This window comes from Impatiens glandulifera, chromosome 2, assembly GCF_907164915.1.
Source record: "Impatiens glandulifera chromosome 2, dImpGla2.1, whole genome shotgun sequence".
Classification (NCBI taxonomy): domain Eukaryota; kingdom Viridiplantae; phylum Streptophyta; class Magnoliopsida; order Ericales; family Balsaminaceae; genus Impatiens; species Impatiens glandulifera.
This window is the reverse complement of record NC_061863.1, coordinates 23,039,411-23,055,751: the sequence shown is the minus strand read 5'-3', so window position 1 is coordinate 23,055,751 and position 16,341 is coordinate 23,039,411. Positions and strand designations below refer to the sequence as shown.

Below are 16,341 nucleotides of genomic sequence, written 5' to 3'. Positions count from 1 at the left end.
AATTATAATCAAAAGTGGTCAATAAGTTAATTCATTCTCAACTTTTAAGAACCCTAATAACCCATAACATGAACTAGAGTAGTGAAGATTTGAACTCTTCAGAATTTCTTAATATATTTTTATTGGCTTTATAACAAATTTAGCATTTTAATTCTTCTGTTGAACAAATTTTAGAACAAAATAAAACCAAATAATTACCCTTTGCAGTCTAAGTGAAGACAGTTTCTTACAAAACTCAAACTTATGAGTTCTTACATTCAACCACTGAGTTGATGAATCTTGGGAGTTCTTGCCACTATTCAAAGGGAGTGAAACAATTATAAAAAAATATTGTGTACTTCAAACCAATGACATTACATCATAAGAAGGAAACAAACTCCCTCAAGAATTTAATGAGTTTTCTCTATTAGTAGCTCCAGAAAACTTACATCATCGAGAAAATCCAATAAATGCATTTATATGCTCAGTATCATATATTAGAACAAGTAACCGGAGCAGGCAACAACAAGTATTTGCGATATCCAAGCATGTGACGAGAAAGAAAAACCTTCCATTAGCTTGCCGCGTGTCCTTTGTTAGACTATTATAGCACCATTAGTAGTTAATACTTTCACTGCTAAGAATCTACAATAGCAGGCCATAAATAAAAACGCGACAAAGAATATAAAGTGTAATATCAAATCCAATCTTGAAGACACTCTGCCTGGGAATGTAAACTTCCACATCTGTACACAATCATCTTAAGTGGATTATGATGATGATGTATCTTGGAGTGCTAGATTCAGCTCTTGAGCAGACTTGGCAATAGAACCCCCTTTCCTAATAAGTAATTAAGAATTCAATTGAATTAACATGTATTTTGCTTCTAGATGTTATTTGTAATATCTTTGTTCATTAATATAGTAAATTTTATAAAACAAGCATATAGTTTCCATCCTAAAATCTTAGAACATAAAGGTTTTTAGGAATTAAGTGGATGTACGCACCTTCTAAGCGATGGAAGATAATGTTTAACCTTTTCTAGCTCAATAAAGCAGAGGTTACAGCGTTCGAGCCTGTAAAACAAATGTTTTAGATAGAACATGAATATTCAGGAATGAGGGAAAAGGATCTATCTATGCATACCGTTGCTCTGCTTCAATGTCCACACCAACTGGGGATGATGCTGATACAGCAGAAAAGATGATGGAACCATACACTCTAACCACCTTCAGGAGCATCTCCAGGGATATGCCTTGGTGCCTTAATAAAATATCCAACAAAAAATGTTAAGATGGTATTCAAACTTCCAGTTTTCATTACCAGACAGAAAAGTTACTTAGGATGTGTTTGGTTAGGATGTGTTTGGTTTCTCAAACATGTTGATCTATTCCATACTCATGAATTACTTCAAATCATATTAAACATTGTTCCCAAAAAAATCATTTAGAACAAAACATAGCATCTAAATGCGTATTATATGTACCTATCCATTTTACTTTCAAGTAGGAGATTCAGAAGCGGTAGTAAGCAAGTGCAAATCTCCAATGTGACAGCTTCAGGTTTCTCCATGAGAAAGCTAACTACATCAGCAAGAACCTGCAGTTTTTACAATAGTAAGATATTTATGAAAATGATGTATCATAAAGGCCACTGTCTTCTGATTATAATATATTGAAATGAAGAGTATAAAAACATTAAAAAACAAATTAAGAATAGTTTTTAAAAAGTGGTTGTAACATACTGCATGATCACTCATCTTCTCCATGGCACCAATTGCCCCCTTTAAATCATGCTTTCTCCAATATCTATGGACCACCTACAAATATATATCCCCAAGTTTTGCATATTATGGTGATGCAAACAAGCAATAAAAAGAAAGAAAAAAAAGGATGTTACATTAATATTTAGCAAAACATGGGATTGTGGCAGATCAATGGTTATAAGAAAGATAACATTCAGATCCTTTTGACTCTGGTTCAAAGCCCTTACGACAGTAGGACCTCAAATATTAATTTACCACATAATCACATATTTTCCAACAATAGTAGTCCCTTTACTTCTTATAAAACAAGTGTTCCATTTTATTAGATCACTGCTTGCCTCATATTTCCGGTCAACATCATAAATTAAGAGCAATATAGTCAACCTAGAATCAAAGTGATCTGATAAAATGTCCCATGTTCGATATATAATGAATGGTTCAGTTTATATCAAGCGTCGCTCATTAGGAATGTGGAGAAACGGTTTGGTAGATATTCATGCATTAAGCTGAGAGAACGCACCATAATATAAAAACAATATCGAATGTTTCCAAGCTAACTAAGGATGTAAATCACCTGTAATTTTGCTAGACGTGATTGCATTGAGCTAACAAACTGATCATGCTGGTCTACGATATCTGTAACCACATCTTCATCAGTTGCAGACACAGTCTCTTTTTCCGGAGAAGGGTGCCCTCTCTGTTTAGGATATAACAATTCCATTAGTTGTAAACGTTGGAAGTGCTAATGTGTCCATTTTTTACAAGAATGGGGCATCCAGATAACTCATAATCCACATTTCAAGAGCTGTTAATGACTTGTCAAGCATAAGATCAAACTGTTTATGCTACAAAATTCAAGGACATCATTTTGATAATCAAACATTGTAGATATTGCTCAAATGTGAACTGGCAAGGTCTAGCCAACATGAGATACACAAGTGGACAATAAAGATAAGAACCGACTTCTTGTTCTTGTAAGTTTGAGCTTAACTGTAGTGCACTTCAACCAGTCACTTTGAGTCCCACAACAATTTTTTCTATAAAGAATAATCAATGCAGGATGAAGCATGTAAGGCTTAAAAGTACTAGCAAGTCAAGAGTATTCAAGGTCACGGGTTTGATTCCCATTAAAATACCCTAAGTTGAAGTGGGAATCATGATTGTGGCGGGTCGTGCTAATATCCTAAATTCAAAAATAAAAATAAAGTAAAGAGTGATCCTAGTGGTTCATCCACCGGGATGGAAGATTAAGAGGGGTTGGATTCTCATACCTCTCAATTACCTTTCCCAGCAAAACAAAAGAGTATGAAACACAAGGCCTAAAGGAAAACACAAAATGAAAAGCTTCAACCAGTTCTTAGAACCACAAACCTCCTTGCACCAAATTAAAATCTATTTGAAAACTAATATGTTGTCACAAATTTCCATCACAATCACAACGAAAAATTGTCAAAATAAAAAGTGAAAGTGACTTTGTTTGTATTTGGTATGAAAACTGTGATTGAAAGTTGGAAAGTTGCCAAATTTTGGTGAGAAGTGTTGAAAAGTTGTCAAAAACAATTATTGTGCTAAAAGAAATTTTATGGATTAAAGATTTAAGGCAAATGTAGATTTTCTTTTTGTATTTTTGTAAGTTGACAAAAATACAAACCAAATAGTTGTTTCTATAAAAACCCAAGCTTGAACAACTTTAACCCATAAGAGAGCAAATTTTATAGAGTTCTGTCTCCAGCTTCTAGAAAAACACTTCACATTCAGCAAGTTCTTGCATTAATTATTGTTTTTACCATACGAGTAGAGTCAATACTATTTGGTCCATGTTGTTCTTTAGTTTAGTATAATCTCCTTAGCAGCTGATTACAATCTGTATACCTTTCCAAGTTTCCACAGGCCTCTTATATCCAAAGGAAGAGAAAGTTCTAATAGTTGCAAACTGCATTCATAAAAGATTTTGCGATACATCTCGTGCACCACAATGTAGGGAAATACAATCATTTGTAATTTAGTAATCTTACCACATTACGTCCTTGTGTGTTAAATAGAGGCATAGTGTCTGGGAGATCGCTAGAATCGGGAGTTTCGTAGTAAGTAAATCTGTCTCGTTTCTCCAAATTACCAACAATTGTCCTACCTAAATTGAGACTCAGTGAGGGAAGGCTTTGAAAAAAACGTTTGAAGCATCTCATGTGTCAATGCCATACCTCCTTTTTGGCTTTCAATAGAAACTGCATCTCTATTGCCCCTATAAGCACGATTTCCATCTGGGTGAAAAATCAATCCATTTCATTGTCAGACAAACTAATTTAAAAAAAAATTCAAACAATAGATCCAAGTATAACATAGACAAAAAGAGCAAACTGTAACAATAACTCAAAACAATTTAAACTGGATGATCTAGTCTAGAACTATAGATGGATGCCACCAAAGTAGAACTGATCCCCTTCGAAGGTTACGAGTTCAAGACTTACCTTTAAAACCGAGAGAGAGAGAGAGAGATGTGTGATGACACCAATTTAACGGGAAAAAAAGGAAAAGCAGCCAAGGTGCATGATTAAGAGTTAAAACCCTACATTCTAACTTCTGGATTTAAGAGTGGGAGGTGGGATTAGTAGTCAATAAAAATCCATATAGAACCAATATGAGTGTTATAAACCCTCGGGAGTGCTTTGGTGAGTATATTGACTATTGAAGTCTTGAAGGGATGTAGGGTTGATTGTTCCTTTATCCACATTTCAGAGAGATACTCGGTCTATCTTGATGTGCTTCATTAGGTCGTGATGAAAATTTATTTTTGATGTTCACGATGACTTGGTTGTCACAATGATTGTCCAGTGGTTATGTGAAGTATCTGACAAATCCATATGCCCTAACAAATGCCACCCTCGCCAATGCTAAGGGTGTCATGTGTTTGAATAAAAAGAGACAAGTAGAGTAAGGTAGCTAGTAGAGAATAAAACGAATAAAATGGTAGTTAAAATAACTGATGAATTGAATTGGTAACAATTTTTTTGTGACTCGGGTTTATTCCCGGGGTGGCTAACACAACCCCACAATCATGACCACCATTCAAATCAGAGAGTTCTTAGTGGGAATCGAACCTGAGATCTTTGGTCTGTTAGGTAATACCCTTGTCACTTGAGCTATCTTGATGGGTTGACTTGGTTACAATTTGAGACATCCTACAAATAGAAAAGGGAGATAATAGGAGTTATGAATGAGAAAGTGGAAAGTCTAGTTCTCTCTCCTCTTTCGAGTTGAGTTTTATCTCTTTCTCCTGAGAGTCTCATTTCTCTTCTTCTTGAAAGTCTTACCTCTCCTTCATACCCCTCACATTTATCGGAGCAAGTACTGGCACCAAAATAGTACGGCAGAGAACAGACACAAGGGGTGTTTCCGGTTTTGCCAGTGCTTGACCAGACAACAATCAGAACTCATCGCCTTGAGAAACTGGATCAAAACATCGATCAAAAATGCATTCCGAGCAAATAGGAATGATTATACGAGAGATGGTGGAGCACCAAGACCAAGAAATACATCACTCGACGACCCAAGAATAACAAGAATGAGAAGAACAAAGAGAGTGAAACTAGAAACCGATACAAGCAACCAACAAGATTCACGAGAGTCGACTTCCCAATATTCGTAGAAAAGGAAGCAGAAGGGTGGGTAATCGCAGCCAAAAATAATCAAATTGAACGACACCCCAAAGCAACAAGTCCATATTGCATAAGTTCACTTCTTTGGAGGAGCTTGATCTTAGTTCAATGATGAAAACATCTCATGCGAAGAAATGAAAGGGAAAATCTTGAAGAACTTTGGACCAAAACCATTTGAAGATCCATTGGGTAATATGGTTGCAGCAAGAAGATATGGGTTATACAAAGAAAGAGAAATCAAGAACATTCCAAGAAGAGCAAGAAGTTACAAAGAGGAACTCAAGGGCTCATCAGTTAACAGAAAGAGGAGCAAAGGGAGTTGTCACTTCTAGAACCATATCGCAACAGATTTCTTCATCACCACTAAGCCACAACAAAGACGGTAAAATTCTGGAAATTATTTTTTGTTATTGTTTTAAAAAGAGACCCCTTGTCAAATGAAGAAGCATGGATTCCTGCACAGCTATCTCACTTAGATGGAGATTATTTAGCAAAATCTAAGGGCTAGTGGCGAGGTCCACTACAATAGGAGACCTAAAGAACAACTATTCGGATTTAGCAATTTATTGTTTTGGGAATTAAAGGAGAACTAGCATGGCATCCCATAGCCATGACCCCCGCTTAATCTCAAAGCGCTTCCAGATGGAATCGAACCCGTGGCCTTTTGGTCTATTAAGCCGACTCATACCACTGGGCTACCTTGGTGGGGTCGGATTTAGCAATTGGGTCATGGGTGATTACCAATTTTACAGAGGAATGTAAACGACTATTAACTCTCAGGCATGTTACAATAAAAAAACAGGAGTAGAATCAAAAGCCAACAACATTGAAATTGTACAGAAAGTAAGAACAATGACTTATAGGATCAAATTACATATCTATTCGTATACACAACACTTTTCATGTGTCACAGCTGAAGAATGTTGGGAGCATGTTTGGCTAGCCCAAACATCCCTAACATTGTGAGTACAACAAAAATAAAAGATTAGAGGTATAGAAAGGAAGGAACAGAGGAAAAGCTAGACTCTTATTAAGAGGTAGTGAAGAGTCCAACAAAGTAATAAAAGGTTCCCTATTATCCAAGAATTAAACACAGAAGAGGCAAACACAAAATCCACCTAAGAAGACAGAAACAATGAGCCGTTGACCTTCTCTCAAGGACTAGAGAAATTAAGGGGGATGTCAGTTGTTTGGATAGAAAGACACATGATACGTAGAGTACGGCTCTGATGTATTGGTATAATATAACAAGTTCGGTAAATAGAAAGAAAGGAAATTACTGGAGTTGTGCATGTGAAAGTGGAAAGTCTAGTTCTCTCTCCTATCTTGATCTGAGTCTTAACTCTTTCTTCTAAGAGTCATATCTATTTGTCTTACCACTTCTTGATAGACCTCGCAAAGGGATCACATTTGCAGTAGCATGAAGGTTGATTGATGACTAATGATTAGTAATACTTCTCTCCCACTCTGCAGTAGCATGAGTTTGATTGATGATTAGTGATTAGTAATACTTCTCTCCCAATTATGAGTTTGATTGATGATTAGTTATCTCTCATATCTTGGTCTGTGTCTTATCTCTTTCTTCTAAGAGTCATATCTATTCGTCTTACCACTTCTTGATAGACCTCGCAAAGGGATCACATTTGCAGTAGCATGAGGTTGATTGATGACTAATGATTAGTAATACTTCTCTCCCATTGCAGTAGCATGAGTTTGATTGATGATTAGTGATTAGTAATACTTCTCTCCCAATTAACGTTGGAGTTGCAGAGTCTTTTCCAGGACAATTTTTTTTGTAAGGATCCATGTGTCACAAGAATATCCCATGTGTAGACCTAACAAGTTCCTTTCTGTAATGTTTGAACACAATTTGCATTCCTTTTTTCTAATGAAAAGTTGATATTTACAAAAAAAGACTTAACAAGTTCCATCCCGAGGAAAAACATTGGAGTGCAAAGGTCTTTGATGAGCACTCTTTATCGATTTCAATGTTGTCATCTCGTATCCCGGTGAGAATGGTATCATCAAACATACAAAATAAAAACTGTTATTTTCTTGGTTGGAGAGACTTTGATGAATAGCCCCACAGGTTGCAAATTTATCAAACCATGAGGAGAATGTTGAAATCATATAATGATGTATGTAGGAGGCAGACTTTGTTATTCATGACTTAGGTGCCAAGTGTAAGGCGAAATTTCATGTAGACCTCCAAATTGCATTTTAACATTCAATTGGTGCAATTTCCTTTCGATAATTGAAGCTAACATAATAATATCATAACTGTGTTTAGATAGAGCAAAGGTTTCTAAATAATCAATCTCATAGGATTGGGAGAATCCCTTGGCGACAAGGCACACTTTCAATATCTCAATTGCTCAATTGGTCTTGTGTTTGACTTTAAAGATCCACTTGCACCCAATTGCTTTTTTCTCCTTAAGTAGGTCACATATAACATATACTCCTTGCACCATTCTTTGTAGTGGTAATGATACAGAGCAAGGGTTTAAGCAACCAAAATTGCCTTAAAGGAAGCTGAGTTAGTTATAGCACATGGGTAGTTAAAATGCAAAATGGCTGAGGGTTGTAATTCACAAATGGGAAAAGTGTAGCCTCCATGGAGGGTATAAATAAACCATGGTTAATAGGGGATAAGGCAATAAAATGTTATTATATTCTCCCCTTATATCCTTATCATCAATATTAGGGATTTAGGGTTTCCTCTTTCCTACCTAAATTCTGTTTCAACCTACATCACAATCACTAATCAATAACAAACTATCAAATTTGCACAAAATTGGTGATTCTTTTCAGTCCACAACTAGTTGATTTGACTGAATATACCTTACTTAGTGTATTCTACAAACAATGGGTATGTGGGATGTTTTGTCTCAAAATGATCCATATAATAAAATGTTATTATATTCTCCCCTTATATCCTTATCATCAATATTAGGGATTTAGGGTTTCCTCTTTCCTACCTACATCACAATCACTAATCAATAACAAACTATCAAATTTGCACAAAATTGGTGATTCTTTTCAGTTCACAACTAGTTGATTTGACTGAATATACCTTATTAGTGTATTCTACAAACAATTGGTATGTGGGATGTTTTGTCTCAAAATGATCCATTATAGCTTTTTCAATAAAATGGCATACTTCTTGTGTAGGAAATCATTAAATAGAACAAAAGTTAAATCCTTTAAAACAAAACATTTAAGTGTTCTGGGTAAAACCCATGGAATGCTGACCAAGCATTGCATATGTGCTTAATTGACTTATAGTTTTGGAACTAAATGAATAAGAGAAATTTGATAAACAAGTCGATGAGAATTCAGTAAGAACATAGTTGTCAATAGCGCCCGTAGCGCTAGCTATAGCGAATAGCGTAGCGCCCACTTGTAGTTATAAGGGGCTATAGGCTACGCACTTTCAAATAGCCCCGCTTTTATTGCTATAGCCCATATAGCACCAAAGCTATTGCCCCTTATAGCGACGCTTTTTAAAAAAAATATATAATATTAATGATTTGACTCTTCGTATCCCCAAAATTTTAAAAAATTATTTTGACTCTTCCTCTTCTCAATCTTCTTTTTCCTTCTTTTATTTTCTTAACTTTTTTCTCTCAAGGCTTTTTCAATTCTTATATCTTCTTTCCTCTAATCATATTTCTACTTTTCTTATCTTCTCTTCTTTTCTCTAGCCTTTTCTTTTCTATTCTTTCCTCTAAAAGAAATGATGACAATGAATTTTAGATTATGTTTTGAACTTTTTCTAGTTTAAGAATTGATGGTTTATGATGTTTTTTATTTTTGATATTTACATGTTTTTTATGCTATATTTTCAAATAGCCCTCGCAACGCTATTCGCTTTACGCTATAGCCATGAAAAGCTTTGGTGCTATTTAGTGCTATACGCTATTGACAACTATGAGTAAGAATGCACAAGAAGAAGGTTGTTAATCAAGGAATACATACAGCCACCATGTTGATAACCAGTAGGCATCTCCTGCATTGAACTCGTCCCATATCTCCCAGAAGGCGTACATTTATCATCTTTCACATTCCCCTCATTTTCTGAAATTGAACCTTTTGCTGCTGGAAAGATACTCTTTTCTACCATATAACTCAATTCAGTTAGCTTACCCGTTTCAACTTCAGATTGCATAGCAGATGGTTTCTCAGGCTCCTCTCTTACATTTGAAATCTTTCTTAAATCAGACCTTTTTGTCTGTATGGAGAATGGAACAGGTCTTCCACCAGTAATTTCCTTCTTAGATTCAGCCACATCAAACAACTCATTGTGTCGTGGAACTATCACAGGTATAACAGAAGAACTTATTGTTGTTGGTTGGACCTTTACTGTATTCCTCTTTGGAGCTGTTGCGACAGGAACTGCTACTGAACTAACTGGAGTAGTCTTTGAATTATTGTTTTGTGGAGTAGAGGGAACACTTCCTGTCACTTCAAGGAGGCAGAGTTCAAGACATGTTAATGTAAGGAAGACTGTGAAAATGCAACAAATGATGAGAGAACAATTGCAGAAGAAATAATAACACCATGCCTTCCAGTAAAAAAAATAAAAAGACCAAAGAAACTTGAAATTAAAATAAGAAATCAGTGAAAGAGAAAAGATTTGCAAGAAATTATATATATATATATGTGTGTGTGTGTGTGTGTGAGGAATTGAAGATTAACTATACTCTAATTCAAGCTTCTCTTATGTCCTCTTTTGTACAAATTTGTTCTTTCTAGACGGGTTTTTTTGCATCACCATTGAAACATTCATTAAAACTACATTAAAGAAAAAAGTTGCATCGATCGTAGGAATGGTACAACCAATGAAGTACAAGTGGAACAAAATAATACAAATATATTATAAGTTATCGTGTTAACAGTTGATGACATACATCCATAAGTTTTTGCCTCTTTAGCAACAGGTTCTGGGTTTTGTGTGATCGAAAGCTTTGCCAGGGAATTTGTTTCCTTAGCCGCGGGGTCTGGATTTTGAGAGGTGGATAATCTCCCTAGACTGCTTTTTGTATTGTTTTCACTCAATACAGTTGTATTCCCACCTGAACTTTGCTTCGACTCTGAATTACCGTTGGATCTAGAAATACTATCAATTGTATATGGTTCAATACGCTGCAACCATGCAAAACAACAAGAATCATATGTGAAATCTACAATGTGGAAAAGAATAAAGTAAATCTGTATAACGGTTAATTAAAAAGCATACCGATATATCTACAACCCATACTCCAACAAAACTCTGGTTAAAGGAGCAGCCCAGAAGCTTCCCCTCGTGAATATTGAGATCATACAGTTTAGACCATCCAACATCTACTGAATCATGACTCCTAATGGGCTCCCAAGAGAAAACCTATAGAAAAGCACAAGCAAATATAACTGATATTGAGTTCTAAGCTGATATCTTTATGTTGTAGTTATCACAAAAGAAGGCATACCTTCAAACTCTCATGCAAACCACAGAGAAGAGTTCTTCCATCAGGGTTAAAGGCCATACAACGCACTCCTGTAGTCTAAGATAATTACAAAGGAAATTGAGTGGAAAATAGAAGCAAGGTCAAAGTCATGAAAAACACCAGCTATTTCATTTATAGGAATTAAAAGCGCAAAAAGTAAATCTGTAAGAAAATATCAAAACATGCACCTCAGGACCAGCAGAACCAATAAGCTCGAAAGTTTCAAGGTCCCAAAATTTAACAGTTCTATCGGCAGAACCTGCAGAAAATGCAAGAATATGATTAATGAAATAGTAAGACCAACAACAAAAATGGAACAGAAGAAATCATGACAGAAAATAGTTTGGTCCAGTTCAACCATAGCATCTAGTGTATAGATGCACATCTATATTCCCGAGTCATCCACTCATCAAAAAGGATTTTACATGCTTGTGCAGTCCCACACTATTATCCATCCACAAGACTAACCAACCTTCTAATGATGAATGAGAAATGAAGCATAATAGAAATTTTAACAGTTCCAACTATTGTCCATCCACAAGACTAACCAACCTTGTGCAGTCCCACACTATTATCCATCCACAAGACTAACCAACCTTCTAAAGATGAATGAGAAATGAAGCATAATAGAAATTTTAACAGTTCCAACTAAAGAATAGATTCATACTCACAAATTAAAGGACATGTTTCTCATCTAGTGCAATTTAGAACCCCTAATATATATTTCTAAAGTGAAGACTTGTTTACCTCAGTTGTTGAAGACTTATGACCATCAGGTCATGGGTTTGAGTCTTCATGACCATTTAAGAAAAAAACAATTCTAAAAGCTGGTTTCAACACAAAACTTACTAAAAGTATAATAAATATGATGAAACAATTACAAAAACAGGAAGATTCAAATTTTAAGTTAATGAAACATCTTTAACATTAGGAGTGCAACTGGTTACTCATCTAGTGCAATTTGTTTCTCATCTAGTGCAATTTAGAACCCCTAATATATATTTCTAAAGTGAAGACTTGTTTACCTCAGTTGTTGAAGACTTATGACCATCAGGTCATGGGTTTGAGTCTTCATGACCATTTAAGAAAAAAACAATTCTAAAAGCTGGTTTCAACACAAAACTTACTAAAAGTATAATAAATATGATGAAACAATTACAAAAACAGGAAGATTCAAATTTTAAGTTAATGAAACATCTTTAACATTAGGAGTGCAACTGGTTACTCATCTAGTGCAATTTGTTTCTCATCTAGTGCAATTTAGAACCCCTAATATATATTTCTAAAGTGAAGACTTGTTTACCTCAGTTGTTGAAGACTTATGACCATCAGGTCATGGGTTTGAGTCTTCATGACCATTTAAGAAAAAAACAATTCTAAAAGTTGGTTTCAACACAAAACTTACTAAAAGTATAATAAATATGATGAAACAATTACAAAAACAGGAAGATTCAAATTTTAAGTTAATGAAACATCTTTAACATTAGGAGTGCAACTGGTTAAGATAATTATGATAGAAGAAAAAATATTATCTTTCAAAGATTCTTGAAAACCATTTACATATACAAAACTCCAGGAAATGGAATATTTCTAAGAAAATTTGTTCCTTCATATAAATGCTTAACATCACCTGCTTGTTTACTTATTCTTTGAAAAAACAAAGGAATAATACTCATTTTATGTCTCTTTTCACCAAAATTATCTATCAAACAGAATATAGATTAAAGTCATATTTTCTTGACTTTATATTCGTTTACTTCCAAGTTCTTTCACAATATTTTACTTCTCCTTTTCAATTTCATCTAACCAAATAGACCTTAAGCTGCTGATAGAACACTTATAATGTCAGAAAAGAAGTTGTTTGTGTATCCTCAACTAAGCAAAAAACATAGATCCCAATAACAAAACATCTCCAATAATCTCTCATAAAGATAGCATTTAGATGATCAAAAAGATTATACTTTTTTCACCTCCATTATCCTTTACTTACTGTTTCGGAAAATATTATTCAGTAATGCATCTGTTGAAGATATACACTTTTGGAATCTCTTAATTCTCCAAAATTTTTAAGGATTACAAAAATAAGGAGTTCTGAAAGTAATACTTATCCCAAATCTCAAGTTAGCGCACCAATCCTTTCTTATTCCAGTCAATGAACCTTTCCCTTTGGTTGATAGTTAAAGTTCTAAAGAAAGAAGTATAGGCATGTAGTCTCTTTTAACAATCAATCATACAAAGAAAAAAACACTCGGAGGCTCCTAAACATGATCATGCAACCACTATTCACCATTACAAACAACATTTTTGATTGAGACATAGAGATCACTAATGGACACTTCAATGCATTACATCAATTGCTAGATATTACAAAATTAATGGAAGGCTAGCAGTAGATTTTTCACTGACCAGTAGCCAGAAGAAACTCGTGAGGATGAAAATCTATAGACTGAATTTGGCCTTCATGAGATTTAAAATCATGCAGCAATTTCCCAGCTGTCAAATCCCAAAGCTGTAAAGAAAATTAGATTTATTAAAAGGACTAAGGAAGCATGATAAATATATAAAGGCTGGGTATAAACATCTCAACGTCATAATGGAACTGATAATTGGGCTGTTTTGTTATCCAACTTTTCATCATGTTGACCATGATTTGAAAAATCTACATTAGTTATGTTTTCCAATAATCACAATGATAAAAAAAAAAAAAAAATTGGATCATCATCAAGAAAATAATTTGTATATCAAATGAAGTAACAAAATTACACTATAATCTAGATCATGATAAAAATAATCTTATAACAAACGGAAAAAAAATACTTTCAATTTAAACTTTGGCGAACTACTTTCCAAATAGGCTCATCAACTCAAAATGAATACCCCCCTAAGGACCCTCCCATACAAGAAAACAAGTCAAAAGGGAAAATTACTGGAGAAACAAGAAGTCAAGACTACTTTGTGAAACAAATTCTTACCTTAACACTATTATCTTCACCACCAGATACAACCCACCGCCCATCTGGTGTAAATCTGATTGCACTGACCCCTCGAGTATGGCCCTTATATGTGTGTATGCATCCTTTTCGTCTAATATCCCATATCTTTAGATTTGTATCAAGTGAACCAGATGCAAAGAACTCCCCAAATGGGTGAAAGTCCAATGATATGCAATTGGAACGGTGACCTGTTAACGTACGAACAACTACACAGAAAATTGTAATTGCACACTCGTTAGTTACAAAACCAACTACAATGAATAAAGTACAGTGACACATATTGACAAAAATTAGCAGCATACTTTTTGCCTCCTCGAGATCCCAGAGCTTTACTGTGCCACTAGCCGCACCAGCAGCCACCAATACCTCTGAAGAATCAAAGCTGACAGAGTCAATCCCACTGGAGTGACCAGACAAACTCTGCACCATTATGAAATTGCATACACAAAAGAAATTTTAAATCAAAATGAAGAGAAAGAGAGATGTTAACAAAAACAAATGGATAAGTTGTCAAAATTGCCATTCATAGTGATGATTTTCCACTATGTTTCTCTGTCAAGATTTTTGCTCGTAGAAATATCCATTCATCAAATGTGATTGCATACCAATGAAAAGAAAATAAGAAAAAGGAACTAACCAGGATAGCATTGGGCTTTCCAATGGCCCAAAGGTTCACCTTGTGATCTTCACCCCCAGTGACAAGAACTCTAGACGACTTCCTTCCAATCTTCAGGCAGTTTACACTAGACGAATGTGCCACAAACTCCTCTAGTTGCATTTGGTCAAGGGAAACGTATTCATCTAAGTCTTTAAATTCCACTTACCACAATTCACAAATTCAAATAACGAGTTAGAAGAGATAGGATTATTCCAAAGCAAATAAAATTGGATTGAGACCAGGCAAAGAAGGTTGAATACATTTTCTTTCATAGAACACAAAAGAAGAGAAGGGGAAATCATTAGAGAAGCTAAAAGAACACATAAGGCCTCGGAAGTTGAGGAAACTACAAAGGATACGTAGCTTATAAGCTCGTTGAGTGGTCGTCATGTAGAAGAAAGCTCAGCAAGATGGACAATTCCTCCTTCCCTATCTGCAGTACAAATGGAGGTAATGTCCTAACAGCATACCAGCAGCAATACCTAAAAAATCCACCTTCCTCAGCTATCAATTTCACCTAGCATCTACTCTTCCCGTGATTCAGTTAAAGAAACCATCCCTAACCAGATCTAAAACCCCACCCATTTTACCACCCTTTCTGCAAAACCAAATGCATTATCATTAGCCTTGGGCATTGTTTGAATACTGAGTCTTTATATAATTTCCATCGAGATCATAAAGACACCAAACTAGTATTCATTCAACTTCAATAACAATCAGAAAGACTAGAACCTTAAGTTTTGTATTTATCAATCAGATCGGACAAGAAAGAAAAGAAGGAAATGCAAATGCTAAGACTTGCACAGAAATTGCTGACTACTTACCCACATTCCGTTTCACCGGAAACCCACTTGGAATAAGAGAGGGACGGACGTATATAATGCCAAAATTACGCCCAAAAAATGAATCGTATTTTCCTTAACAAACTATTTATACAAACAGCACCGAAGAAGTGAATACAGACTGAAGATTTTTCTTCCACTCACGAGAAAATTGCTGTCGGTGCGGTGCGGTGCAGTGCAGTAATGGAGAAAACCCAGTACCCTTCTTCTTCTTCGCTTGCAATTAACACATTTCTTGTCTTCCTCGCATGTTCCTCGACAGTAATAAACCCAAAAAACAAAGTGGGGGAAAGGGGGAGAACCCACAATGTGATGGCACAACGGTACAGAGAGAAAGAAGATGAGAGAAATTTCAGTGCAGAGATCTATCGATGTTCAAAGAAGAACGGAGAAGATGTTTCAAGAAATCTGAATCCAAAAGAGGAAAATGGAAAGGTTTATTTAACCTCGGGTTTTTATCTTCCCTCCTCCCCAATATTGAAATGTAACACTAATCAAAAAAAATAAAAATAAAAATAAAAATAAAATTTTATATATATTCAAAAGTTCAAATACTAAAGAAAATTGAGAAAAAGGAAGGAATTATAAGTGAAAAGTGCTAATAATGTAATGATTTATTTTAATCTCAGTTCCCTCTCAAAAGGGCTATTAATAAATCATAATAATTATTAAATCATTAATCAAAGTAAATGTTATCATGCACAAGAGCTAATTTGATCTTATGCTTTTTGAATTTTGTTAGATTGATTTTTTTTTTAAACTCTATCTATTCTATGAATATTATTTTAAATATCAATCAATTTAATTTATCCATTCAAATACTAAAATAATTTTACTTATTTTTATTAAATTTAAATTTTAAATAAAAAATAATATTTTAGTAATTTATCTTAAACAAAACTCAATTAACTAATTTTTTTATTGAACCATTTCTTTTAGAAAAAACTTATACAAATCCTAAG

The 16,341-nt window shown here is 34.6% G+C and overlaps 1 protein-coding gene across 3 annotated transcripts; it reads right to left on the bottom strand.

Annotated features, from left to right (window-relative positions):
• Positions 1-322: 322 nt before the first annotated feature.
• LOC124924115 (katanin p80 WD40 repeat-containing subunit B1 homolog KTN80.4-like) lies at positions 323-15,848 on the bottom strand. Of its 3 annotated transcripts, none has more exons than XM_047464186.1 (20): positions 15,362-15,848; positions 14,897-15,135; positions 14,517-14,647; positions 14,182-14,299; positions 13,859-14,085; positions 13,293-13,395; positions 11,075-11,145; positions 10,869-10,943; positions 10,640-10,783; positions 10,311-10,545; positions 9,547-9,864; positions 9,379-9,477; positions 3,946-4,005; positions 3,760-3,875; positions 2,319-2,441; positions 1,724-1,798; positions 1,466-1,578; positions 1,126-1,242; positions 987-1,055; positions 323-819 (listed from the first exon to the last, which is right to left on the bottom strand). In XM_047464186.1, exons 2-20 carry the CDS (start codon positions 14,925-14,927, stop codon positions 750-752), a joined length of 2,295 nt encoding a protein of 764 aa, XP_047320142.1. In that variant the 5' UTR covers positions 14,928-15,135; positions 15,362-15,848; the 3' UTR covers positions 323-749. The 3 variants fall into 3 exon arrangements, with proteins under 3 accessions (XP_047320142.1, XP_047320141.1, XP_047320140.1); XM_047464185.1 differs by having other exon boundaries at positions 9,379-9,864; positions 14,897-14,970; positions 15,055-15,135; XM_047464184.1 differs by having other exon boundaries at positions 9,379-9,864.
• Positions 15,849-16,341: the final 493 nt, after the last annotated feature.

What these genes read in the sequence shown, in the direction of transcription:
- LOC124924115 (XM_047464184.1), bottom strand. Translation starts at nt 14,927, where the DNA reads ATGACGACCACTCAACGAGCTTATAAGCTAC. An exon ending in GTGAAGATAATAGTGTTAAG is followed by an intron (nt 13,396 to 13,858) that starts GTAAGAATTTGT and finishes TTTTCTTTACAG; the next exon opens with CTTTGGGATTTGACAGCTGG. An exon ending in CACGTCTAGCAAAATTACAG is followed by an intron (nt 1,799 to 2,318) that starts GTGATTTACATC and finishes ATATATTTGTAG; the next exon opens with GTGGTCCATAGATATTGGAG.